At 38.8% G+C, this 27179-nt stretch overlaps 1 protein-coding gene across 1 annotated transcript in view; it reads right to left on the reverse strand.

The window, feature by feature from the left end:
* The window catches only part of ONECUT2 (one cut homeobox 2), a 65436-nt gene extending 38645 nt beyond the window's left edge, over nucleotides 1–26791 (reverse strand). Inside the window, exon 1 of the mRNA XM_051969583.1 lies at nucleotides 24944–26791. Coding sequence (XP_051825543.1) covers nucleotides 24944–26126 — 1183 coding nt within the window. The 5' untranslated portion in view covers nucleotides 26127–26791. The remainder of the gene's footprint in view (nucleotides 1–24943) is intronic.
* Between the last annotated feature and the right edge of the window lie 388 nt (nucleotides 26792–27179).

Consider the following 27179-nt stretch of genomic DNA (forward strand, 5'->3'; position numbering starts at 1 on the left):
ATTTCTGAGACTTTAATAAATTGTTTTCCTTTTTCTTTTGCTTAAGATCTTACAGACTTAACAGACAACTAGGTGCTGCAGTCAGGATTCCTTCCCTTTCCCCATAATCAGGTGATTATTCTCCAATCCACTTTTGTCTCCATGCTCCTTATTCTACTCCATTGACTATGTTAAATGAAGTTCCTGTGTATCTCCCCAGAAATCTGCCCGGAGCCCTATGCATTAGTGAGTAAATAAGAGCTCCTAGACTCTTAGCAAACATATGGATAAAAGTTAGAGATTTTGTCTGCAGAGTTAACTGTGCTCTAATAGATCATCTCATCAGTCCCAGTCCATGGAAGTTCTGACTGATCAAATTTGCTAAGTGAAGAAATTCATGAACCAGGAGACAATCTTTTTGATAAACAGCACCAACTATCATTTAGATTGCTACAACAGGTTCCTAATTGATTCTTCTTCCTCAAGTCTCTCATTATTCCTGTCCATTCTACACATTGATGCTAAAATGACTTTCCTTGAGAGCACATCTGACCATGTTACTCATTTATTCAGTAGTTCCAGGAGTTTCTGATTACCTCTAGTTTGAAACACAAATTCCTCTTTTCAAAAGTCTCCTAAAATAGTTCACAATCCTTGCACTATTAGGTCTGTTTCCCAAAGTGATCAGAAAAAAATGAAAAGTTATATATTCTAAAATATTTATAGCAGCTCTCTTTGCAGCGGCAAAGAAATAGAAATTGAGGGTATGCCCACCATTTAAGGAATATCTGAACAAGCTGTTATATATAATTGTGATGAAATACTATTGTGTTGTAAGAAATGATAAGCTGATTTTAGAAATTTGTAGGGTGATTTTAGAAAAAATTTGAAAGATTTCCATGAAATAATGAAGAATGAATTGAGCTAAACCAAGAGGATGTTGTATACAATAACAGCAATATTATTTGAAGAACAATTGTGAACAAATAAGTTATAGTTTTATATATGTGTATATGTATAGGTATGCATATATAATATATATATGTGTGTGTACATATATATATACATACAAATACACATATGCCAAATATTGGCCTTCTCTAGTGTGGTAGGAAGGGGGAGAAGAAGAGAGAGACAGTTTAAACTTTAAAATGTGATTAAAAAATAAATTAATTTAAAAAAGAAAAATTTTGTATTATCACATTAAATATTTTGTTTTGTTAAAAATTCAGAAGAAAAAAATCTTCCACAGCCATCTTTACAACTTCTTTGGACATTACTTCCCCTCGCACTCTGTGATCCAGCCAAGTCTATTTTCTCTCTGTTCATCACATATCACATTTCATCTCCCATCTCTGAGCATTTGCATTAATCATCCTTCATCCTTAGAATGTATGCTCTTCTCATTTCTACCATATGGAATCTCTTTCTTCCTTTAATCTTCCTCCCAAACCACTTTTATGTATTTGTTAATATGAAATGATGTGATAATTTCATATTACATATAGTTAATATATGTTATAATTTTATATCATATACATTTATATATGTAGATTTTATCTCTCCTTCATCAGAATGTGTGCTCCTGCATCCTTTATATTTGTATCTCCAGTGCCTGGCAAACAGTAGGTACTTAATAAATTATTCTTGCTTGCTTGATTACACCTATCTAAGAAAAACTTCATTTCTCTAATCTTTGGCAAGTTTAAGCAATGCACATTGATTCATGGCAAGCCATTTCATATATATACAGCACAATCCTAGCTAAACTGAGTTATCTCCCCAGTGGAACTCAAAAATATTTCCCAATTTAATTTCAAACAGATCTCATTATGAAGAGAATTTAATTATGTTAGTAATATAGAATACAATGAAATGATTCTCAAAAAGTACTTCCGGAGGTTTCAAATGTTTTCTTTTTCAGGCAATTTAGTTAGGGCAACCTTTTAAGTAACTATGTTGGTTTAATTGCTTAAAAAGTAGGACTCATGAAATCAATTTGATTACTTCTCTGAACTAAATATGCACAAATGAGGACACAAATCAGGTTAAGTGTACCACTATGCACCAAGCCATTATGTAACAGAAACTATTTGAATGAAAGTTCAAAAAGAAAGCCATATTGGCAGTGTATATATCAATAGAAGCCTCTACCTTATGTCTTGAGAAAAATACTGTTGTTGTTGTTGTTTTTTTTTAACTCCAACAATCATTAAAAGACAGGACTACCAATAGCAGATTCTACATGGTGCTATGCACATTGAAAATCAAACAGTTGATTTTGCAAACTAGTTAATTCCAAAGAGTCATAGAATGCTTAGTTTATAGCTTAGAAGAGAGAAAGAAAAGAACTTGGAAGGTCATCTAGTTCTTTCATTTTCTGGATTAGAAAATTGAGGCCCAAAAAGGGAAGTGACAACCACAGTCACATAGTACACAGCAAAGCCAATATTTGAGACCAGGTCTTTTTTTTCCAATGCAATGTTCTTGCCATTTCACCATGATGCCTTCATTAGTTCTAGATGCAGAGATGGATATGAACATTTACCCTAACCTCATCTTATAGACCAGGAGATTTGGGTATATGAGAGGATATGATATGCCTAAGGGCATAAGCTAGGAATTAATAAACCAAGGATTTAAAAAACAATTTTTTCCAGTTACATGTAAAACAAATCTTAACCTTTTTTTTTAAATTTGAGTTCCAAATTCTCTCCCTTCTTCTTTCTCCCTTCTCCTCCCTCATTGAGAAGATAAGCAATTTGACATATGTCTTATCTGGAATCATGTAAAACAAATTTCCTTATTAGTTATTTTCTCAAAGAAAATGCTGAGTTGAAAAAAGAAACCCATGAAAAATAAAGTAAAAAATAAACAAAACTATGTTTCCATCTGTATATTCAGACTCTGCCAGATCTTTAAGCAAAGATTTGAATACAGATTTTTCTTACTCAAATTCAGCCTTCTTTTTACTTTACCATCTTCCTTCTAGTCCTTTCTAATATTTACTAGTAACACAATTGCTAGATTACTTCACTGTATATTTCTCTTGTTGATGGCAAACACTGAGCCAGTTTTTCAAGTTATTTGGATTTTGCATGAGTAACCTGGACCAGGAACATTCAATTCAAGGTTGGGAATCAATCTTAGTTGGTGTCCAAGTTAACTGGGGGAGGAAGAAGAGAAGGAAACTACTATTTTCAAGCCAGACAGTTTTGGTTTAGAAGAAATGTCAAACTCATTGCTTGAAAAAGTGCTGACAGAACAAAATTTAAATGCAGTTTGGGATTATTTAACAAAATAAATAAAAATTCAATATAACACATGTAATGTTAATTTGTAGTTTTCTCAGTCAAAATGGCCACAGGGATATGTTTCTATTAAAGTTTGGCTTAAAGTACTTTACAAAACCATCTCCTAGCCTACCAAGCCTGAAAGACTTAGTAAAATCTTCCAGTAAATCATTCCTTTCTAAAAAGAGAGACCAATGGAACCTAGATACTTCATTTACTCAATCAATCAGTTTCATCTACACATTCATTCACTCACCATATATTTTCTGAGTACTTATTATGTACCTAGAACTGTCTAGAGTCTTTTAAGGATACAAAGAATTTTAGGAGAAAATCTCTATCTTCAAGCAGTTGACAATGCCCTTCAATTTTCTAATCCAAATCCTAGCATCCAATAATAACTGATGCTTAGGAAGCCTTAGGGTTTTCAGAATGTTTCATATATATTATCTCATTTGATTTTCATAGCAACCATAAAGACAGGCAGACAATATAAATATTATCATTTATATTTTATAGATAAAGAGACTAAGATAGTTTAAGTAAATTGCCCATGGTCACAAAGCTGGTAAGTGCTGGAGATGGCATGCACATTTAGATCTTTACTAATTCTAAATCCAGGATTTTTCACATTATATTGTAATACTTTCTCATCATAAATCCTATTACAGTGCTCAGAATAATAGATCCATGGATTATATTTTGATGTTATAAAGCTAGCTTACTGCAGCTGACTCACCTCTCTTCTAGGCATCACATCTGAGAAGAGACAACCTGGATCAAGTTAAAACTGAATTTTGGTTGTTTATAGGAGAGCAAGGTTCAGGGTCAGCTCTGGACATAGTTGCCAGTTCAATTCAGCAGAAAGCTGTTAAGTACCTGCTATACTCAAGGTACTTCAGGATTATTTAGAAAAAAAACAACCCAGACAGATAGTCTCTTTCTTCTTTGGGCCACCCACAGTCTAGTAGAAGAGGCAGGGTAATGAAGCAAAAAGAAAGGGGGATTTGAATAACAGAGGCCCAATTTCAAAATTTCTTCATCCATAACATAATGGATGATGTTTGGGGAACTGGTTGTTTCATGAGACATCAAGGTCCCATTATCAGGGATGTGCAAACAAATTAACAGATAATAGATGCCCATCACAAACCTATGTAAACAACTATATAACAAACAAAATTATTAAAAATTATAGAAACAAAATTATTAAAAAACTTTACACAAATAAAATCAGATTTAAATAATTGGAGAAATACATGGGTAGGCAGGGCCATTAAAATAATAAGTTTATTCAAACTAATTTATATTTTTAACAATTAAATTGTCAGGGAAGATTTTCCAAAAGAAGTATTAGAAATGGCTTCTATCTTTAAAGAATTTACAGTCATCTTGGGATGACAAAGAATCTTTGACACATAATTAGAAAACAATATATTGTAATATGGATAGAGAGCCAGCTTTGCAATGAGGAAGATATGTTTCAAATTCTATCCCTGGGCAGCTAGGTAATATAGTGGATAGAGCACCAGCCCTGAAGTCAGAAGGCTAAATTCAAATATGGCCTCAGACACTTAACACTTCCTAGCTGTGTGACCCTGGGCAAGTCACTTAACCCCAATTGCCTCAGAAAAAAAAATTCTACCCCTGTGTGATGCTAAGCAAGTCAATCAATTTTTCAGAAACTTGGATAATTCCCTAAAAGTATAGATTGTAGAATAGTTGATTTGCCTTAGTGGAGGAAGTTTCCTCGTAGGGAAATCTCTAGCCAATGAAATTATAAATCCAGAGAGACTCAGATTTAAATTCAACCTCAGACATTTACTATCTATGTGACCCTGGTAAAACACTTAACCATTATAATTCTCAGTTTCTTCAACTGTAAAATGAGAATAATAATTGTGTTTACCTTCCAGAGGTAAAATCAGATAATAATTGTACTATACTTAATAAGCACATAACATATACTTAATAAATGTTTGTTTCTTCCTTCCTCTTCCTAGTATTCCTTGGTCTTGATTTAGATTATAGTAGACATGCTCATTTTGATTGCATGAAAGCTGAAGTGATATTTGGCATTTATGTGAAATGTTTATCACTTATTCCTAATTATTATGGAGCAAATAACATGTTTATCAGTAAATATATCAGATTAACTTTGTTGTATATTTGTTTGATAGCAATATTAAAATCTTTAAATATTTTAATTTCTCAAGTTTTTTGTTCATATAGCTTGATTTTCCATTCAATATTTTAAAGGCAACATTTCACAGGAGTATAAATGTTACATGAGAGTTATAGACAATCACACTTTGTTTTGTGTGTGATAGTAATAAGATAATATTGAAGATATAATAATAATAGTTTCATTTTCCTATATCATGGGAATATTTTCAGGAATCTATTTAAATAGTCTAGAAATTAGTCAAGCAGGTTAAGAACGTACAGCTAGTTGTTCAACAGATTTTTTTGTTCTTTGATTGGTTATTTTGTATATGAAGAGCGTATGTTATACATCAGAGATTATGGGATTTCAAAATCTCATATCTTGTGATTACACTGTTCAAAATGATTAGAAAATGAGGTGGGGATATGTTGAGAGAAAGTGAAAATGCAAGAATGTCAAACATTGGATTTTTTGGCAAGTAAATAAAATTAGTAATTCTGACTTGCTCATTTATAAAGTAATAGTTATTTCTGTAGAATAATAAATAGAGGGGAAGATTCTGGGACAATGAATAGTAGAATAGGTTGGTAAAATTCAAGTTCTCCAGATTTTTCCCACAAATAAAACAATTTTATGCCTCAGGGACTGGTGAAAAATCTGGAAGATTTGGGGCAGAGCAGGGGTCCTTCAGGATCAACCCTGGAAGATCTGAAAAAAGACCCAGGGCTGGGGAATAACCCCTATGAAGTGCAAACACCTTCAGGCTAGCTCCACAGAAACACCAAGTAGGGAGCTGTGGGGCAAACTGGATGTGTCTGGAGCCTCAGAAGGAACCACAAAAACTTTCACCTCCTGGAATGTGGAGTCCAGGCCTGAGTCCAGAAAGATTGAGTGAATCTTGGCTGATTAGGACCATCAAGCCTGGCTGAAACATGGCCCTGAGCAAGAAGGAGCACACCCATGAATGCATAGGCAGTGGGGCAAGGACACTGCTGGTTGTGGTTACTTATTGGAAGGTGGGACTCTTGGTTTGGGGTTCCAGATCAGAGGGGAGAGCTGAAGGGAAATTTGTGGCACCACCCCTACCCCATGATTAGAGGTATTTACACTAATACCTCTTACCAGGAAAAAAATGTACCAGCAAAGAAAAAAAAAAAAGAACCCCACCATAGAAATATACTATGGGAACAGGGAAGACCAAAGTTCATTTTCAGAGGAGGACAAGTAAAAAAAAGTTTCCATCCCAAAGAGTAATGTGAAATGGCTTCCTGTCCAGAGAAATTTTTAGAAGAATTCAAAAAATTAGAATTGGGCAAGGAAAAACCAGTAAAGCTATGAGAGTCCAAATAACAAAACAGATTATAAAGAATGAAAAAAATAGGACATAATGTGAAACATAAGAAAAATGACAGATGTGGAGAACAGATGAAGAAGGAAAAAAATATAAAAATAATGGGATTGCCTGAAAAAAAGAATCTTGACACAATAATCCAAGAAAATTGTCCTGGAGTGATAAAACATGAGGGGAAAGTAGAAATAGAAAAAAAAATCCACCAATCACCACCTCAAAGAGGTCCTTTTTGGAAAGCACTTAGAAATATTATTGCCAAATTTTGAAATCCCCAGATCAAAGAAAAACTTTTTCAAGAAACAAGAAAAAAATAATTCTAATAAAATGGATCTACAATTGGAATTGCATGGGACTTATCAGCAGCCACAATAAAACACTGCAGATCCTAGATCCATATTTAATGACAATAATAAGAACCATGCCTGTGGTCAAAAATATCATAGTCAAAAAAATTACACTGTTGAATGAGAAAAAATGTCCATTCAATGAACTTGAAAATTTTCAGGATTTTCTATCAACCAAACGCAAACTTAATAGAAAATTTAAATGTAAGAGGCAATATCAAAAATCAATTTCAAGGAACTTAACATGGACAAATTGTTTATGGTTTTTTTTTTTTTTTACATAGGAAATGTACACCATATGTTTAAGATTGACATCAACAATATGGCAGCTCAAAAGAAAGATTAGGATAGAATTAAGGTTAAAAATAATAATTATGTTATACAGATGAGGTTCAGAGGAAGAATAAATATAGAGGCATTAGAAAGGGGGGTGGAGGGCTCATATTTCTGAAAACCTACACATATTGGGAATGAGTTAATTAGACAATGCTACATAAATACTATGAAGAGTTTAGCACCCTCTAAAACCCATAAAGAAACAAGGCAGGAGGGATTGGTAGATGGGAAAGCAAAGGATGATGGAAGAAGACAAGGGAGGGATCTATGAATGGGGGGATGTTAGGTAATAGCAAGATAAGTCTATATTCCTTTTCTGTTTTTCTTTTTTTTATTGTTTTTAAAGAATAAAAATAAAGTATTAAAAAAGAATTATAGGTGGAATATGGAATAAATGGAAATGTATGTAACTGGTAATTAAAATTATTTGCTAAAGGAAGCCATTATTTCTAATCTGTTAATATTGTTTTGCACTTGATTCTTTTTATGTAAATATTATTTTATAACTTTGCATAAAAAGAAAATAACAGTTAATATCAGTTAATAAACTGGTTGAATGTAAGGACTATTTCTCCAATATTTCCCCAAGTTTCCTTACAAATTAGCAGAATGTTTATTTTTTAATGAAGTAAGCAATTATTTATGCCAAAGATCCACTGTTATTTTTTCCATATTAAAGGATACTTTTTATTAATCAGAGACGTATGGTAAAGGATTCCAAATTCAAACAAACGTGTAAAAAAAAAAGTCCCAGGGTTTGAGTGAAAAAATACACTAGAATAGGAGATTATTATTTAAAAAACAAACAAACAGAACTCAATCAAACTAATAAACACTTATCCAGCATAATATGGACTTGAAAATAAGCATAAGATAGCAAGAGGGCTGTACATCCAGAACTGAGTCTTCCTTCTGACACATTCTAACCATATGAACATAGATAAGTCACTTAATGTCTCAGTGAGAAACTCTTTAAAGCTACAAAATACAAAGGGAGACTTTATGTCTCTGTATTTAGAGTTTTTTTTTATCTGTGTGGGAGAATGTCCTATTTAGAAACTTCATGCTTGATAAAATCACAGGTCATTGTAAAGGGGAAAAAGTATGCCTTAGTTCTATGGTGGGCTCTGCAATTGCTACAGAATTAATTTATGAAATAGTTTTTGTTTTCAATCACATTGGGGAGAATAGGCATCCTTGGCACAAGAAATAGTGAATGATTTGAAATGGTACATGATAAAATGCTAACTTGTATAGTATAATCAAGTTCAAAAAAGAGTTCCAAGAGAGAAGACTAATATACTCAGAAATGGTCTGGGAAGACAAGAAATGTGGTGGACCTTGAAACCATAGTTGAATCTGGGAGGAGGAGGAGCCTTCTAGTATGGGGAGAATTGTATGACTAAAAGCATAAAGATGGAGTTGAAGAGAGAGATTATGGGATCAGTATTATCAGAGTGGAATGTTAATTGTGAAGGAAGTAGAGGTAGAAATAAAACTGAGTAAGTTAGATTATTGTCTAGTGCAGATATCATGAAAGAATCAATGAGACCTAATCTTCATTTGTTGCATGCAAAATTAAAATATTTTTGATAAATAAGACAGTAAAATGATAATCTTAAATTTTGTGCTAATCTGATATTCCAAAATTGTTAATAGAAAATTTTAGAAGACAGTACTTAGTTTAACAACAATCAATAAGCATTTATTAAGTGAGGATATGAAGATATAAAGACAAAATGATTCACCATAAATGCAATTTCCCCAATATCAAGTCTATGTCTCATTTCAGATTAACAAGAAAGCATCATGGTGAAGTGCAAAGAATAGAGAGGTTTTTGAGCTTAACTTGGTGACCTTGGAGAAACCATTTCATAGAACCATTCCTTAATTTCTTTATCTCTAAGCTAAGAGTAATAATATTTACTCTAGCTTTCTTAGGGTTAGTGTAAAGAAACATATGTAATGTTTTTTCAAACATATCATTTAGATCTTAATTGCATCTATTACTTTGAATAAGTTAACTTCAGAGTTTGAATTCATACTGACATATATTCCAGGATCCTAAAGAAAACTATTTCATCCAAAATGTGTCCTTTGTTCAGAATATTGGAATCTGTGCCATCAATTCATAGATCTAACTGTACAATTATTTTGATTCAAACGTTAGTGTTACTTGAAGATCAAATAGCTACAGATTTGCTCAATGATCTTAGAGAGCATTGAATTTGTAGTTATATGACTTGAGTTCAAATCACAGCTCTTTTTCTAATCATGAGGATGTTGAAACTTATTGTTAAATTTTCAGTGTAAGTATTTACCTATTAGAAATTAGAAGATGCTACCAATAAGTTCTTGATTTATTGTTTTGTTGATTTTCTGGACTTAAGAAAGCCATTGGGAAAATCTAATAATGTAGATTAAACTTTAAATGGTGCCATATGTTTTTAGAGAGTCAATTGTTAAGCATTTTACCAGCATAATCCTCCTTGTTCCCTATGTAACTTTAGATATATCATTTAATTGTCTTGGACCTCCTTTTCCTTATTATAAATGAGGAGATTGAACTAATTGATCTCTAAGGTCTTTTCTAACTCTAATCTTGTGATGATATAAGAGATTATAAAAAGAATCTTGTTTTCACAGTTCCAAGTAAGCATATTTGACAAAACAGTTAAACATCAAAAGGAAGTTCATTCAGTCCTGTGGAGAATCTGTCCTTTTTAAATAAGAATCAGTAATGGATATAGGCTAAACCAAAAATAGAAAGGCTTCACTCACTATCAAATCCACACATTTCCATAAGAGAATTTTGATAGGGTGATAGAATAGTAACTCAGAAATAATCACTTGCAAATATGAAGATGTGGTTTGAAGAAGATGCCCCAATTCTCTCCTACAAGCATATGCTTTTATTTTTAGTCCCTTTTAGGAGCTTTACTTGTTGTGGCATTTGATCCATAATTAATCTTTTCATTTCAAAACTCAGTTCAAATGACTTTAGTATTGTATTTAGTATGGGAGCAGAGAGGAAATATGCTAGTTGACTTTTAAATAAGAGAGTCAGTTGGTAGTTGAAGATAAATTTTCACACTGGACATGAATAACCATTGATGCACCCTATTTTTTAAAGCTCAATTTGTTATTGTCTTTTCCTTCACATTTCAGAGTATCCCTTAGTATCCATATTGGATTCACTTAGTAACTAATGAATTTTATGAAGTAAAACTGAAGTCTTTCTCTTCTAATCATCTCTGGAAAGACTAGAATCCTCTACTAGACAGACTTTTGTCTCTCCCTCCCTTCATTCCCCCACCCCAGATATATCCTAAGTGGACAAATAGGTCATGTAAAGAGGTCACTAGATCTGAAGTCAGTATAACCTGAATTTAAATCCTGGCTGGGACACTATATGACCTTGGGCAAGTCACTTAATCTCTCTGAACCTCTGTTTGCTCATTTATACGATGGAGAAAATAATAGCATCTAATTCACAGGGTTGTTTTGAGGCTCAAATAAAATATGTAAGCTTTAAAAATGGCAATGAAATATAAAAATGCTAACTATTATTATTAACAAACATGTCTCCCAAAGAGCCTGCAAGCTATTTTTCCGAAGTAGCTAAGTAAATGAAGCAAAACAACTGATGGAGAAAAACTCAATTTCAATGTAAGTACTCACTGTCCTAGGCATGGTCATCTGACTCTTGTGATCTTTTCTGCCTTTCTGTAAAGACAGAATAGTATTATCTGGGTTCTGGACAGAGCAAGAACAGTGATGTCAATCATTATTAAGTCATTATGTCTTAGAATCATAGAGTGAAATTTAGAGTGGGATGTGATCTTATTTTATCCTGAGGAAACTGAGGCTCAAAGAAGAGGAATTTCTTTTCCAAGATCACATAGCTAATTAATGATAAACCCACATGCACTCCTGTCTAGTGTTCTTTCCTATCTTTTTTTTCAATCCCAATTTTTTTATTGATGCCTCCATAGTGTGCCGAGATATATGTTGTTACTTTTACATTCTGAAATTAATTTGAGCTATAGTAAGATATGATGAAAACCATATTCTCGGCAACCAGCAATTTAGGAAAATGCTTCTAGAATAATAATGAATTTAAAGTAGATGTACAGCACTACTATAAAGATTGAATATATATTTATGTGGAAATGTATGAAGTGGAGAAGAAGGGATGGGGAGAATCGGACACAAGTATTTTATATTTAAAACAAAATCCACAAATTGAAAAACATGTGGCAAAAAGCCAAGCCTGCAGAAGGCAATAAAGCCAAGGAAAAAACAGTGCAATTCTTCATCCCCCCAAAATTGGCAACACTTTCCATCCTTATTTGAAGGAAAAGGTCATTTAGCCTCTTTTGTCCTCTCTCACCCCATGCTGCCTCCTTGTCTTTTATTGTCACTGGCCTCACACAGAGAGCCAAGGAGGCAACCCAGCACGAGAGAAATGCCTAAGACTTGGCTCTGTTTGCAGCACGGAGATCTACAAAACTGGTGCCATTAGTCAAGGTCTTGTCTGGGACTTCAAAACAGTTTGTCTGTATTTCTCATTCTCTAGAGAAAGTTCCTCGTTTCCAGCCCTCAGCTAGGATAAGCAAAGTTGCTGCTGTTCGTGGTGCTGAATTCCACATTGAAGAACCAGCCGCTCAACCGCCTGCAGGCAGTTACTGTTAGGGACTCCAGCACTGGAATAAATTTCAAGGAGAGCTAGGAACAGCTGCCGCCTACAAAACTCGAGCGAGCAAGACGATTTAGCTGCTATTGCTCTTGAATGCTTCAGTTGCATAGGATCCACGCCAAGCTGATCACCTAATTTCTTTGCTACCGCCGTTTGGCTAGTTTACCTTTTCTCTCTCTGCATTGTGCCTATTTCTGGTTTGCTGGGCAGATGCTTTCTGACAAGCTTCTTCTTTCCCTAATCACAATTAGTTCTCTCACATACACAAATTCTCTCTCATATATATACATTATCTGTCTCTAAAATATTCTCTTTCACTCAAATGCACATATTCTTTCTCTGACTCAAACATTATCTCACAAAGTATTTTCACATCTCTCTCTTTCTCTGTTTTTCTCAATCTCAAGACAAAAAAATGACTCAAACCCTCCAATTACTTGATGTGTGTGATGAAGTCTCAGAAGTGTTGGGGACTAGGGAGAACACTTTTTCAGGCATCTGAATTATCTTGTTTTAAAAATAAATGTCTCATTATTTTGATGATTTTTGTTTCTATTGTTAGTATTAGGAGGGGGAGGAGGAAGAAGAGAAATAGTGGTGGTGGTGGTATTAGTGGTAGTAATAGTAGTGATGGTGGTGATAATAGTGATAATTGTTATGAGTGCAGGAAAAAAATTTCCGGCAGATGGTGCTCTAGCTCGTGGTGGAGTCAGAAACCTGCCTTCTCTCTTCGATCCTTCCCAGCCAATAGTGTTTCCTCCTCTGCCCCAACTTCTCTGAGGGAATTGTGGAAGATCAGAATCCAGTGGCTGGTACCAGCCTGTTTTCCTCCTGATACATGAACTTATCGAGATTATAGTTTTACTAAAAGAGCGTTTGCATATTTGAGATGGCTGAAATGTAATGTGATTAAAGGAATATAAATAGAAAAAGAAAGGGTCAGGGATAAGATCCCACCCCTAGCCTCCCTTTCCATGACTGATGGTGTCCAGGGCCAAAAACGTTTAATCATCAATAATGTGATTCAGCAATCAGGAAATGTAAACAAGTTATGCAATAGCTTATTTGAATCATGGGAGGTAGTGGGGTGGGGGAGGGCGTGCCAGTTAGAGTGGGTCATCGGGGGTGGGGAAGGCTCCACAGACGTAGGATTGGCGAGACGGTCGCCAATCTTTCTGGCTAGGGAGGAGTGGCTATGTGTACAGTATGGCTAGCGATGACCTTTGGTTTTTGCAAAGCATGAACAGTTGGGACGGGGTTAATGGCACTTTGCTGTGGGATCAGATTGAACAAACAAAAAATGCCTTGCTCCATTCTAATGGAGCACATTATTCTGATCAGGAACTAAGCCTGGGCCCAGGCTCCTGCAGCTGCTCTGCAGGTCAGTAGTACCAATAAAGCAATTATCCAATGAGAAAACTCTTGTTCCCCAAGGGGGATTCAAGATGGGCTCTATTTGTTGCTGCTGCTGGTTTTTGTTTTTTAACTAGACATTTTCTTACAAGTTGAGCTGAATAACTAACAGCAGATTGCAAGATGAAAGTACTCAAATTGTATTCTAGAAGTATTTGCTTAACACTATATTTCTAAGGGATATTTTCCTAGTTCAGTGCTTCCCTAAGAACACACTACTCCATGTTCAATTAACCTGAACCATAATTGAACTCTGCCCTTTGAACTCACTAAGCAGATAAATATATTAGCTCAGCTAAGGAACCATTAATATTTTTCATTCAACATATAGGCAGACAAGAAAGATACAACAACCCAAGAGCCAGCCAACCCATTAAAAGTATAAAACTTTTGGGTCCTTAAAATAGATCCTTTGTTTTTGTTATTTACAGAAAAAAAGGGCTAAGGAATTATGTGAAATTGATTGTGTGGATTTCTCTGGAAATTACATGGACTTTAACAGCTGTAATTATTTGACCAAATACAGAAACCATCATTGGTATCCAAGATTAGGAATCACTTTTCTGGCAATATTTAATAGCATTCCTTATATTTATCCCATAATATTCTATTCTTGAAGAAAAATTATTCTACTTTGCATCTATATTGACTTCAAGTAAGATATTATGGTATAGTATGGTATAGTATATTAAATCAGTTCATCATTGATGCACAGATGGAGAAGGGTCTATAATATTTTCCTTTCCTTTGGATTTTGTTCCTGACTTTTCTATAAATGTATCATGTCACCAGCATTATTATAGGAAAAGAATAATTGTTTCCCACATAACAAAATTAATGAAGTTAGAATATTTATAAAAAGTTTAAACTATGCTTGAATATACTAAAACAATGTTATAGCTACAAACTGCTATGTACCTTAATAGGCTTTTTTCTTTTAGAAATATTTAAAAATTTAAAAATCATTTATTCTATTCCTTTCCCCATATATTTTTATATAACTATGACAGTAAATGAACCATTACACATTTGTGGTGAGTGTTTCAGCTTAATTTAATTTCATTTCTCACAGTTTGTCCTCCTTACCCTTTCCCCTCCTCCCACTCCCAACCCCCACCCCTTTCATTTTTGTTTGGTTTGTATTGTAGGCTTAAAGCAGCACTATGCTAGATGAGAACACTTAAAGGAATATCACAAGCATGAAGGGTAAATCTATTGAACGAGGGTCTTTAACTATGTGGTTTCCTTAAAGGGAAAGGTTGGATCAATAGGATCAATATGAAAGGTTTCCCTGGCCCTGCATAAAAGGGTAAGGGCTCCTCTTTTCACTGGTTTAACTTTACTCTCTGACAAATGCAAATCAATGGATCTGTGTTTACAACAGATTTTCTAACAGACTCAACTTGGACAATGCCAGGATGTCTCAGACCTGGGGGTGGGGAATCCAAACTTGTCTTAGCTGAGTGAGGAGGCATGTTCACAACAGCAGTTTGCTTATAGCTCTGGGGCTACAATGAAAGGTCTTCAGACCTGAGCAGATAGTGGTAACAGTTATATTTTAAATGGAAGGGAGGTACTATTTCCTACCCAGTTCCTGTTGGAACTTAGCAAGCTGGAGGCTTGTGTCATTCTCCTCCTTTTACAATGAAACAAGAAAATGAATGAGCATCTAGGTTCCCTTCTATTTTTCCCAACCCAACAGCAAATCTCCAGCTGTTAGTCCATAAATACAGTCATTGTCAACTGAAAGAAATAATCTTAACTAAAAAGACACTAAGCATATAGATATACATACATACACATATACATACATACATACATATATATATATTGAGACAGACAAATAGTCTGTACTTTCTGACCACATTTTAGATCTACAGACTGATTGCTTTGAGTTCCTTCTTGATAGAGGTGATGACTTCTCGGCTTCTCATAGTAAAATTCTGGCAAAGGAGCAGCAAATACAAAGGAGCTTCAGATATAGTTTCTAGCTGCTGTCTTCAAGAAGATAGCTCTTCTTAACAATAACAAGGACAACAATTAACATCGAGATTTCTTTTCCCCTTAATTTTACCTTTCCTTTAAAATTTTGATGGCTTCTAGAGATTACATGACTCTAAAGTCAATACCAGTTACAGTGAAATAATTTTTCTTCCTGCAGGAGAAAGTATATGTATATTTGATTACATGAGCAAAGTCTACAGCTGATTAAATTACATTGGAGGTATGCTTCAAACCCAAACAAAGTCTGTTTTCTCCAGGAGAGTAATGGATCCTCAAATAACAAGAGAGCAGCCTAGACCGAATACAAATCTTGCCTTTCCTTCTGAACCCTCACTCTGGAATTTTTTTTTTTCATAGCTTCCAGGAATCTTGCTCCCATAATGAAACTACCAGCACAGTAACAGACCACAACCTTTTCCTACCTCTTCCTCCAGCACCATCCCTGTCTGCAGGAAGTCCAAGGCTTCATTTTAGTGCAAGCTTTCACCTTACTGCAATTCAGTCGCTCTACTGCTCCCCAAAACAAAACTCTACAATATCTCCTCCAATATCTTTCCAAAATAAGGCAACCTGAGTGCCAAAAAGTTCTCAATAAATTCCCTGAAAATTTGAATCTCTGAGTACTAGACCTGGGAAAAGGATAATATTGGGTATGTGGCAAGTAGTTTGCCACAGACAGATCCTTTAAATCAGACAACCAAGAAAGACAGTTAGCTACATTTGAAGTTAGCCGAGAATTCAGGAGACCTTCCCCCACTCTCTTCCAGGAGAAGAAAAAATAATTTCCTTGGAGATAACTGGTTTTCCTCTCTGCTCCTAGGAAAGACATCAGCAACAGCTTTCAATTAGAGGTCCTCTTTCCAATTAGATTATTCTAACATTTCACGGAATGATAGGCCAGGGTTTTGGCCCCAGAGAGATTGAAAAGTAAGCTTGTGTCGAGGACAAAAGGCTTTATCCCTTCATCCAACTCTAACTCCTTATTACCAAGCTTTTTTCTTTCTTTTCTCAATGTCCTGTCCTTGCTTTTAATTCGATACAATTCCAAGAGGATTTATTAAGTAAATATTACGTGTGAAGCATTTTGCTAGATGTTGGGGAAACAGATAGAAAGCAATTCAATTCCCGTCCACAACGAGCTTGCAATCTAATAGAGTTTATAGTAAGGGTATTTGATGAATAATGCAAAATTAAATGTAACAGGGGAGAGGGAAAAGAGAAGTCTAGACATCGTGCTCTAAAAAAATCAAACTCCCACTTTCCGTGGAAGCACGGAACTTTTCCACAATCTCAGCTTTTCCAACCTGGGGTTGTCCACTTCTTTCTTCTCAAATCCCCTAAGATCTCAGTTCTCTAGAAACTGCGTTTCGAAGAACCCCTAGAGCTCAATGATATATAGCACAAGACTCTTCAGGAAGATCTTCTCTTTGGATGCCTGGGAAACTAGTTCCGACTTTTCGAAGGACATATATTCCGGAACGAAGGAGGAGCAAGAACAGCCCAAAGGCCGTTCTGATCCCGGATTGCGAAGAGAGAAGCAGGTTTTAGCTTCCCAGCGGAGGCACTTTCACTGGCAAAAAAAAAAAAACCAGTATGGACCTGCGGCTGGGTTAGGGCGCGGGGGCGAAGGAAAGCCCCAGGTGGAGGATCTGGGCTACGCTGAGGCTGTCAGAAGCCTCATGATGAAGTTCCACATTCTTTCCATCCTTGCTCTCTCCTTACTAAATTCAAACTGAAATAGATTGGAATTGGGGGAGGGGGCGGGGGAAAAGGCGGAGAGGAAAGGCGTATGAGAGGCGACCGGACCCGTTACTTACTGAAGTCGGAGTGGAGCGAAAAGTTCCCCAAAACGACTCCTCTTAGGTGCACCTTTCCTTTCTTCCTTCCCTCACCATGTACTGATTCCTTTTCATTTCTCCCTAAGTGGGATTTCCCTTCCCTTCAACGGCTAATTAAACGTCAATACAACAATTCACATCGGAACGTCTACTTCTGAAATTTATTTTTGACCTACTTAGCTTTCAACTGGTTCTTCTAAATGGAACAGAATCATAGATTTATCCCATCTCGAGTTAAGAAAATATTTTCATATATTTCCCTCTTACCCCCCTCCCCCCATCCCCAATGGTGTTTGCAGGTTTTCTTCCAGAAAGATTTTCTGCCTCAGCAGGGCATTGCCATTCTAACTCTTAATCTTTATATCGAAGTGAGAGAAGACAGAAAATAAATATCACCCCCCACACACACACATATACATACAAACCAAGAAAAAAACATCAGAGCAAAGCTCAAAGGAAAGAAAAGGGGGAAGGAAAAAGCATTTGTATAGGGTCTACTACATTCCAGGCACTGTCCTAAGATTTTTCTCTTCTAGATCTCTCCTTTTACTCTTAGGAATAAACATTTCTTTAATAAGAGGAAACACTCTATAGAAGGACCAAAATATTTGTGTATTCCTTCCAAATTACAATCTAGCCTAAACTTCATAGATCCGACAGAAGGACTCATAGCTCCTAAAAGGAGCCCTTTTATCTTCCATCTTCTTTTTTATTCTCTACCCTCTTCAATTCTTCTTGTGGTTGTGATGACACCATAATATTTTCTTTAAGTTCACTAGATAGTCTTAAATAAAAAACAAGCAAATCTACTAAATTAATTTGAATCCCCTTTTCCAGACTTCTTTATTACTTTAGGATTATACCTATTTGTTTTGCTTAAGTGCTGGACCCAGTTGATGTTCTTTATATTGGCCAATAAAAATATGAATAAATATCTTGTAGAGAAGGGAGATATTTTAGAGAAGAAATAATGTATGTTCATTCCTCCAAATTATAATCTCCCAACAATCTTGTAGGCCCCACAATCAAAATACAACCTTCAGGCCTTTTCACGCCAAAATTTAATTTAGCATTTAGACTCCAGTGCTTCAAACTTAGGCATGGAAAGAAAAGAAAAAGCCTAGTACTCAAACCAGAAGGGGATAAGCAGGGAGTGAACTGCACAGGTTTGGCTATGTTGGATTGTCTTGAGATTCTGAAAAATCCAAATAGCTCCATGTTATTCCACCAATTTCACCTTCCCCAATAAAGTGGAAAATAAATCAGACACCACTTTGTAGTTATTGACCTAATTGTTCTAGGAATTTTGTTATACCCCAATGAATTGATCAAATACCTGGTCTGATCGGCTTAAAACCAATTTCAATGGGAGGCCCTTCTGGCAGAAGTCACAGAGGTTATAACTAATTGGATGGAAATAAGAGCTCTTCAAAAGTTAAACACACACATTTGGAAAGTCCAATGGGATATATATCATATAAAGAGAAATATGGTTAGAAATATGTGCTGAATATGTATGAATATGGGTATGTGTGAAGAAGAGAGCTGTTGAAGACAGTGGCTGACACAAGGTAGCTTCCTGAAATACCTTTATCTTGAAGTCTCTGAACATTTTCTGGCTTCTCTGTCTCTCAGAATTGTAATACTTCACTCAGTTTCTAAGTTGGTTTTAGTAACCACTTTTTAGAGCTCAGGTGAGATTGTTTTAAGCTTCATTCAACTGGTTGCTACTTTTAAAAATTCAAGGTGCTCTTGAAAGCCTTTAGAGCCTTTCAATCTCTTCCTAGGTTTTGGGAGACTATATTAAGGAAGAAAAGTTATCTTAATTCAGTCCTTCATGGGAGCGGGCCACCTTTGCTGTGTCTTGTGAGGTGAGCTACAAGTCTCAAAGTCCTGACTATTAAAATGCAAGGTGAAATTCGAGCTCTCTCCTATCCCAGGATGCAGCCCAACTGGGTAAAAATAAAAACGATGTAAAGACTTCCACCCTTGGCTCTGTTTTCTCTCTCTCTCCCTCTCTCTCTCTCTCATACACACACACACACACACACACACACACACACACACACACACACACACACACACATATATATATATATGAAAACTTATAGTCAGCAATAAACTGAAGATCCTCCGAAGAATAATAGAAAGGTAGAAGGGTCACCAATAGTCCCTATAGATATTCTCTTGATCAACCCGACTTTCCAGTGTTCATAGGAAAAAAAAAGATTTCGATATGTTTCTATGCATGTTTATAGTTTAGAGGGACAGAAAAGAGAGGAAAGAGAAATTTAAGGGACAAACAGAGACGGAGAAGGATTAGGAAAGATGCAGAAAGGAAAAAGGGGGTAGAAGAGAGGTAAAAAAGAAAAGCTGTATAAGGAAAAGAGACAGAAACTGAGAAAGTCAGGCATACACACATGCACACACACACACACACACAGAGAGAGAGAGAGAGAGAGAGAGAGAGATGGTGAGCACGATGCTGGGAAGAGAGCGCCATCAGGTTTACTGGAAACTAGCCGGATCAAGTTCCAGATCAATGAAATCTGGGTCCACACGTTTATGTTATTGTTGCCAGCATTAATGCCCTTTTAATCTTCTAAACATTATCAGCATCGATCTGCCTCCATATACACATTTGTTTGAGAAAGTGACATAACCACACGCTGGAACGACTGGAATAAAAATAAATGCGGAGACTTCTTGTTTTGTGAGGTCCTGGCTGCTTTGGTTATCTCTCATGTGCGCATTTCGTCTTCCTTCCCCTGATACTCTGGGCTCCCACACTAATGCATATTAGAAAGGTGTTATTGAACCGCCAGGGATTTGAAGATGCAAGGACAGTAGTGAGCTCTTCAATTATTAATTGCATCAGTCCATCAAGCAAAAATATTTTATGTGATACACCACTGTTATATGTGTTTCTGTAATGGGCTGAGGGAGTGCATCCCGTGACATTAAACTAAGACTTCTGTTTCTTGGCACCATTCTGCCAATTCTAGAGGCAGAGGTTTAGTATAAGACAGGCGAATAGAGCCAGAGAAAAGTTGAGTTAGCTGGACTGTATATATATTTCAATATGCAGAGCTGCAGACCCAAAGAATTCCAACTATTAATTGCTATTAATAAATAACAATTAACTCATCAATCTTAGTTAGATTGTATGCAATTTAAATAGAAGCTCCACAGGTAAGAACCTTTCAAGGCTAAAGATATGAAAGACGGGGGACTCTCTACGACACCGGATTTTCCTTCCACTTCTACACCAACCCCCCCCTTCCCAAGAGAGATTAGAGATGAAATAGAGCAAAGAAGCAGAAAAAAAGGGGGCTGGAAGGACATGGGATAACAAATCTCCCACGTAAACTCTTGTTCTGTTCTTTTGATTCCACAAATCTTGGTTACCTTTGCTCACTTTTCTCGAAATTATGAGCTTGAGAAAATCGACATGGCTATCTTCTAATGGAAGGGAAATTAGCTATTTACATTGGGATTCAGGCTATCCCTGGAGGAGTTATATTCACAGAATCAGTTCCCCACACCACAGAATTTAAAAGCAAGAGAACAAGTGGAAATGCTCTGCTTTGGTTCTGGTTCACCTTTGTCAAAATCTGCTTGAGGTTTGTGGGCCGCTGTTCTTTTCCCTTCCCAGTTTTAAAGAGAATTTTCACTTTCTTCACCTGAGGATAGCCAGCTCACTTGCTCCCTTTCAATTTAAGATATTTGGTGTGTTTGGCCCTTCAAGCTGAAAAATGATTTAGTTTGGATTCTTTGGGTAAAAGATATTGCAGTCAGATTTACCACATAACCCAACTCTCTGTTCTGGGTTTAGGGAGCAAAAAAAAAAAAAATCATTATTCTTCAAATAAGTTGCAAATTTTCTATACTGGGAGTTTTCCTCCTTCAAGTTTTTTTTTTTTTTTTTAATAACTCCTCTCTATTCTAGCTGGCTCTTCGAATAAATCTGTTTCTTGCTCATTTTAATTTTTTTTATGAAGTCTTATTTTACAAATCATTTAAAAATACTTTCTCTTTCTACCTTTATGCCAGTTGTCAAGTAGAAATTCTTGCTTCAGATTATGGAAAATAAAATTAGGGAATTTGTTTAGAAATCATAAAGGACTCATACTTTGGAATTCAGGGATGGGCCAAAAACTATATATTTAACTCCTTTACCACTAAACTCTTTGTAGTCTGGCTACAAGAACAGAGCATTACTGTTTTGAAAGTAAAATGAAAGTGAAAGAGGAGAGAGAGAGAGAGAGAGAGAAAGAGAGAGAGAGAGAGAGAGAGAATATGAGAATCCTCATCTGCTGAATGCTCGAATGCTGAACAGATTTGATTTTGTCAGACTGAGATCTTCAATGAAGGGTTTTGAACTCAAATTCCAGCCAAACGCCCACTTTGTGCTTATTCAACCCGAATAACGTTGGCATCTCCAGTTAGGAGTCGTACTGAGATTTCCATTAAGAATTCATGGAGAGATAGCTTCAATTTTCGCTCTCCTCCCCCATCCCAATCCAGTTTACCCAATACCTAATATTTATCCAAATCAAACTGCTGCCTACTTACAGAGGGAGAGTGCTCTCCTGACCCCAAACTAAAAAGCTTCCTATGTATTAATGACCACTCAACATACTTGTAGTTACCGATAAAACGATCAGATAAAAAGGCTAAAGCTCTTGTCCCGTTTCAGCACTGCGTAAAAGAATAGACATTTGAATGCTTTTGCGTAGAAGTAAACTATCGTGTAGTTTCTGGTTCATTCAGGTCGGGTTTCTCTCGGTAAAAATAACATCTGCCTGTGGCTTCGAGTTTTCATCTTTATCTCAATTATGCCTTGAAAAAATTGAAATGGGAGAGGGAGGGAAGGAGGGACGGAGAAAGAAGGAGGGAGAGAAGGAGGGAGGGAGGGAGAAAGAGAGAGAGAGAGAGAAAGAGAGAGAGAGAGAGAAATACACACAGAGACAGAGACACAGATGCAGACACAAACACAGAGACCAGAGACAGAGACACAGAGATGGAGAAACACACACACACACACACACACACACACACACACACACACACACAGATTTTTCTAGTCTCTCCCTCCCTCCCTCCCCCTTTTCTTTCTACAGCTAGACCATGAGAAGGAAGGCAGATCTCTGAGGTGGACCAAAGGGATAAAGTGATTTGTATGGAGATGGCTCACACATTAATTGCCCCCTGAAGACTGAATGTAGAATTTGTTAGTTGCTTCCGCTGCCCCACAACTCCAGGCAGCATTGTGACAAGGTGTGAGGGAGCTTTTAGAACCATCCTCCAGTATAAACAAAGACGTTTTTATCTTAATTTGAATTTTCTTGAGTACATGTCCCACCCTACTTTCTCTTAGTGCTTCCGATTTTTGCCAAACACAGATTAAAATCAGAGCAACGCTAAGTTAAGCAAGAAAGAGAAATTAATAACCTAAAAGACAAAAGGGGATATTTATAGGGATCCATTAACACCGCCCAGAAGCAACTCGTGTCCACCAGATTTGAGTAAACTCCTTGGGAAAAGTAGATTTTATTTACTTTCTAATCAATACCCAGAAGCGATTGTCAGAGATTTGAATCACTCCAACTGCCGGTGAAGGAGGCAGATGTCAGAGCAGAAACGCCTCCCAAAGCCGCATCTGTGAGCATGTTGCCTGTCACATTACCCAAATCGGCTTGGCATGTGTTAAACTAGCCCTGCAAGAGGCAAGCACCTTTTCGGTACGAGCAGTCGCCTGGGACCCGCACAGAGCCCTCCGCCTTCTCTGACTCGCGTGTAAGCTCAGAGACGCCAGGAGGAAGCCAGAACATGCCCTGCGCCCCAGTGCATGCGCCTATGCAAATCACCAGCTGTCTGGGCAAGCGGGCAATTACTGGGATGTTCATCCAAGACTGATCATCCTTCTTGGAGGCCAACCCAAGTTCTTCGCAACGGAAAAAAAGAACCCTTATTTCAACAAGCAGTTTGAGTGATTTCTTTTTACTCTAAGGAACTTCATTAGGGAGTGTTCTTGAAGCGTAAACTTGATCTCGTCTGCCTAAGCCTCCCCTAGGCTGCACCGTTTACACAATGACTGAGTGTCTCGCTACTTTCAGTTCCGAGTTTATTGCCAAAAGGACTTTTACTTCCAAGTCATTAGAACTGTGGTTTCCCCTTCTTGAACTCGCGCCACATAGCCTCTTCTTCTCTCCCTTCTTCCTCCCCCCGCCACTCCAGCACCCCAACAACCTTAATGGCAGATTTCTGACATCTTAGAACAATAGAAGCCTGTAACTCTCCATTCTGCCACTAGAGGGAGCACAAGGAATTCATGTTTCACTAGAACAATATGCCCAACATAATTGTCCCCTTCTTGGGCTGCGAATCCATATCCCGCGACTCCTCACACAATCAGCTACTGTTTAAAGCAAAGGCAGAGAATGCAGCTTTACTTGTAGATGCGTTAACTTGCATCTTAATCTCTTAGCACCTGGGGAGGGGAGGAGGGCGCTCGCCATCAAAGCAGCCAACCTTTGCCTGGGAAAAGCTCAGTGCGAAGTAGGCGAAGTAGAGGTGTATGTGTGAGGAGGTTAGGCATATATTTATGACTTCCCGGGTCTCGCGTCCCCCCACCCCACGATGTTAATGCGACAGCCCCAGCATTCTCCTTCCCGAACTTCATTAGAAAGATTACTGAAGCGTTATCCAGCACAAGGGAATTGGCTCTGGCGTTCAGGGGGAAAAAAAAAAACCAAACTCCTGGGAAAGGCATATGGCCCCAATGCAAGATCTAAAAGCAGCTTCTGATGCTTTGGAAGTGCCTTCTTTGCTCAAGCAGCCCGCACAGAGCACTTACAATACTTTGCTTCCCAATTGTGCAAAGTGAAGTTTGCTTGAGGGGGGATGGGGGGCGAAGGGGCAGGCTTCCCCTTCTAAGAAGAAAGCCCCCCTTTGGTGCCTCTTTATTGAAGTAGACAGGGCAGCCCAGTCAGCTTAATTGCATTGTCTGAAAGAAGGACTTCAAGTGCAAGAGGTTTAGAATGTGACCAGCGCCGAATTGTTACAGTCAAAGGTCTCCCGGCAGACCAGACTATTGTGCTGGGTAGAGGGAGGGTTGACCCAAGCCATTCCGGAGGCGTTCTGCTTGGGGCGCTGACCAAATCAGGAGCAGGAAAGGCGGCGAGAGTGGGGAAAACAAGCAAAAATCTATCAAATTCGTTGGGAGTGTGGGATATAGAATGGAAAGGAGTATAATCCTTTCAGGCTGGGGTCTCAGTCAATTCTCAGACAGAGAAACCCGAGGAGGGGAGAAAAAATCAGAAAAGGAGAGAAGGGTAAAAAGGAAGAACGAAAACAGAAAATAGAACCAGACACCAGAGAGAAAGAGAAAGAGAAAGAGACAGAGACAGACAGACAGACAGACACACACACACACACACACACACACGGGATAAAAAAGCTGCTATAACACTCTGCGGCACTGCCGTTTGCTCAGCCCAGTGTATGCCAGGCTTACCTGCCAGGCGTAAGGCGGACATCCGCTGGAACTCCGGTTCCTGTAGCCATTTCCACATCCTCCTGAAGGTCTCCCTGCCAGATTTCAGTTTACTCCAAGGTTTGGGGTTCCTAAGCAGGTCAGAAAGAGTCCCCTGAGACCGACACAGCACCCGCTGGGCGAAGATCGCCTGAGGGATGCTGTAGCGCTTCAGCTCAGCAGTGATCCTCTGGGCCACTTCTTTGGTGTTGATTTCTTCCAACTGTCCCGAGTTGGTCACTTGCGAGCCGGAGGAGGAGGGCGGCCTCTCCCGGCTCGGAGCCAGAACGGGCCCGTGGGACTGCGCGTGGCCCGGGTGATGCATCCCATTGAGGTGCGACATCATGGCAGCGGGCGGGGTACCCAGCCCCCGGGAGAGGTGCTGATCCCCTCGGGCTAGCATGGCAGTGTGGTGGGCTTCGAAGTTGGGGCTGAGCATCTTGTCGTGCCCTGGGGGCCCATAGTTGTGTAGGCCCTGCTGGGAGTTGTGGATAGTGCCCAGCCCGTTTCCCAAAGGGGTGGCTGCTAGAGGAGACAGGCTCTGCCCCATGCCGGACATTTCCTTGTAGGGGCTGTAGAGGTTGTTCATGGCTGGTAGCCCCCGCTCGTCCCGCATGAGGGTGAAGCTCCCGCTGACATTGCCGGACAGGCGCTGGTGGTGGTGGTGGTGGTGGTGTGGGTGGTGGTGCGGGTGGTGGTGGGGGTGTGGGTGGTGGAACTTGTCGGAGACGGTCGAGATGGGCGGCAGGGGCTGGAGTGGCGTCAACGTGGTGTAGGTGTTGCTCATGCCCATGCCCGGAGGGGAAGAGTCGCAGGACATGCTCATGGCATGGTGCAGTGGGATGGACAGCTCCGGACGGTAGTCCCCCCCGTCCAGGATGGAAGCCATGCTGGTCACCATGGCTGAGCGGGAGGACGCGGTGCCCAGGTCCTGGTGAGGAGGCTGGACCCGCAACGAGCCTGCGCCCCGGCTAGTGTGGTGAGGGCTGGGGCTGGCCAGCAGCTCCTGCTCATGGGCCGGGCCCCCGCCGCCGCCGCCGCCGCCGCTGCTGCCGCCGGCTGCCCCGTGCAAACTGCCGATACTTTCCATTGTCATCTCTGGGTTCATGGCGCAGCCTTCTAGATCTTTGGTGAGGCATCGATAGGCGGTACAAGCAGCCTTCATTCAGTCCATCGGGGCCCGGGGGCGGCGGGGGTGGGGGTGAGGGTAGGGGTGGGGGGCAGGGTTGGGAGGTGGGTGAGGGAGAGTTTGCAAGATGCTTGTTTGGGGGGAGGGATTCAGCGTTGGGGGGAGGGCTTGGTGTTGAGGTGGTGAATAAGGCCTCTCGGTTGTGAGTGTGTGTGTTTGTGTGTGTGTATGTGTATGTGGCGTGTCTGTGTGTGTGCGCGCGCAAGCGTGTGTATGCGTGTGTGTGTAAGGGAATGGGGGTGGGGTAGGGAAGGATGGGGTGTGAGTCTGGGGAAAGGGAGGGGAGGGGGGGATGGGGAGGGAGGGAATCACCGGTCTCTATCAGACGGGCCAGTGCAGTTCCTCGCCATGTCCTAGCCCTTTCCTCCTCTTACGTCTTCTGTTTGGGTAAGCTGGAGCTGTCCAGAAGGGGTTTGCTACTCTAACAACCTACCCTCCCTCAGGCTGGGCTGGGCTTCAGCAAGATGGACGTTGCTACCAACCAGCTGAGAGCTGGAGAGTTTTAAACGAGCCGGGTGTGTAGACATACGCTCCAATGAGAAAGGGAAGAGGCGGGACTGAAGGTTTCATGTTTGGCTGAGATTTCGGTACCTTTTTTTTTTTTTTTTTTTCTTCTTTGCTACTGGAATCAAACGTCAAGGCTGGGGGCAGTGGGGGGGGGGCGGGGGAAGAGGGAGAAAGAGAGAGAGAGAAAGAGAGAGAGAGAGAGAGAGAGAGAGAGAGAGAGAGAGAGAGAGAGAGAGAGAGAGAGAGAGAGAGAGAGAGAGAGAGAGAGAGAGAGAGAGAGAGAGAGAGAGAGAGATTAAAGATACAATTCCTTTTCCTTTCCATTTGCTAAACATTAATCTGGGATTTGGGGGAAATATATTTCTGGAATTTCTTTCCTAAGGAACTGAGATCTTTTCCTGCATCTAATAAACTAGAACGACATTCTGGTCTGGTTAGGCTGGTATAAAAACAAACGTACACACAAATCCTTACAAGCATCTTTTAGCATTGTCAGAAGCAAAGAGGAGAAGAGTCTATCCC

This window comes from Antechinus flavipes, chromosome 1, assembly GCF_016432865.1.
Source record: "Antechinus flavipes isolate AdamAnt ecotype Samford, QLD, Australia chromosome 1, AdamAnt_v2, whole genome shotgun sequence".
NCBI classification, from domain to species: Eukaryota; Metazoa; Chordata; class Mammalia; order Dasyuromorphia; family Dasyuridae; genus Antechinus; species Antechinus flavipes.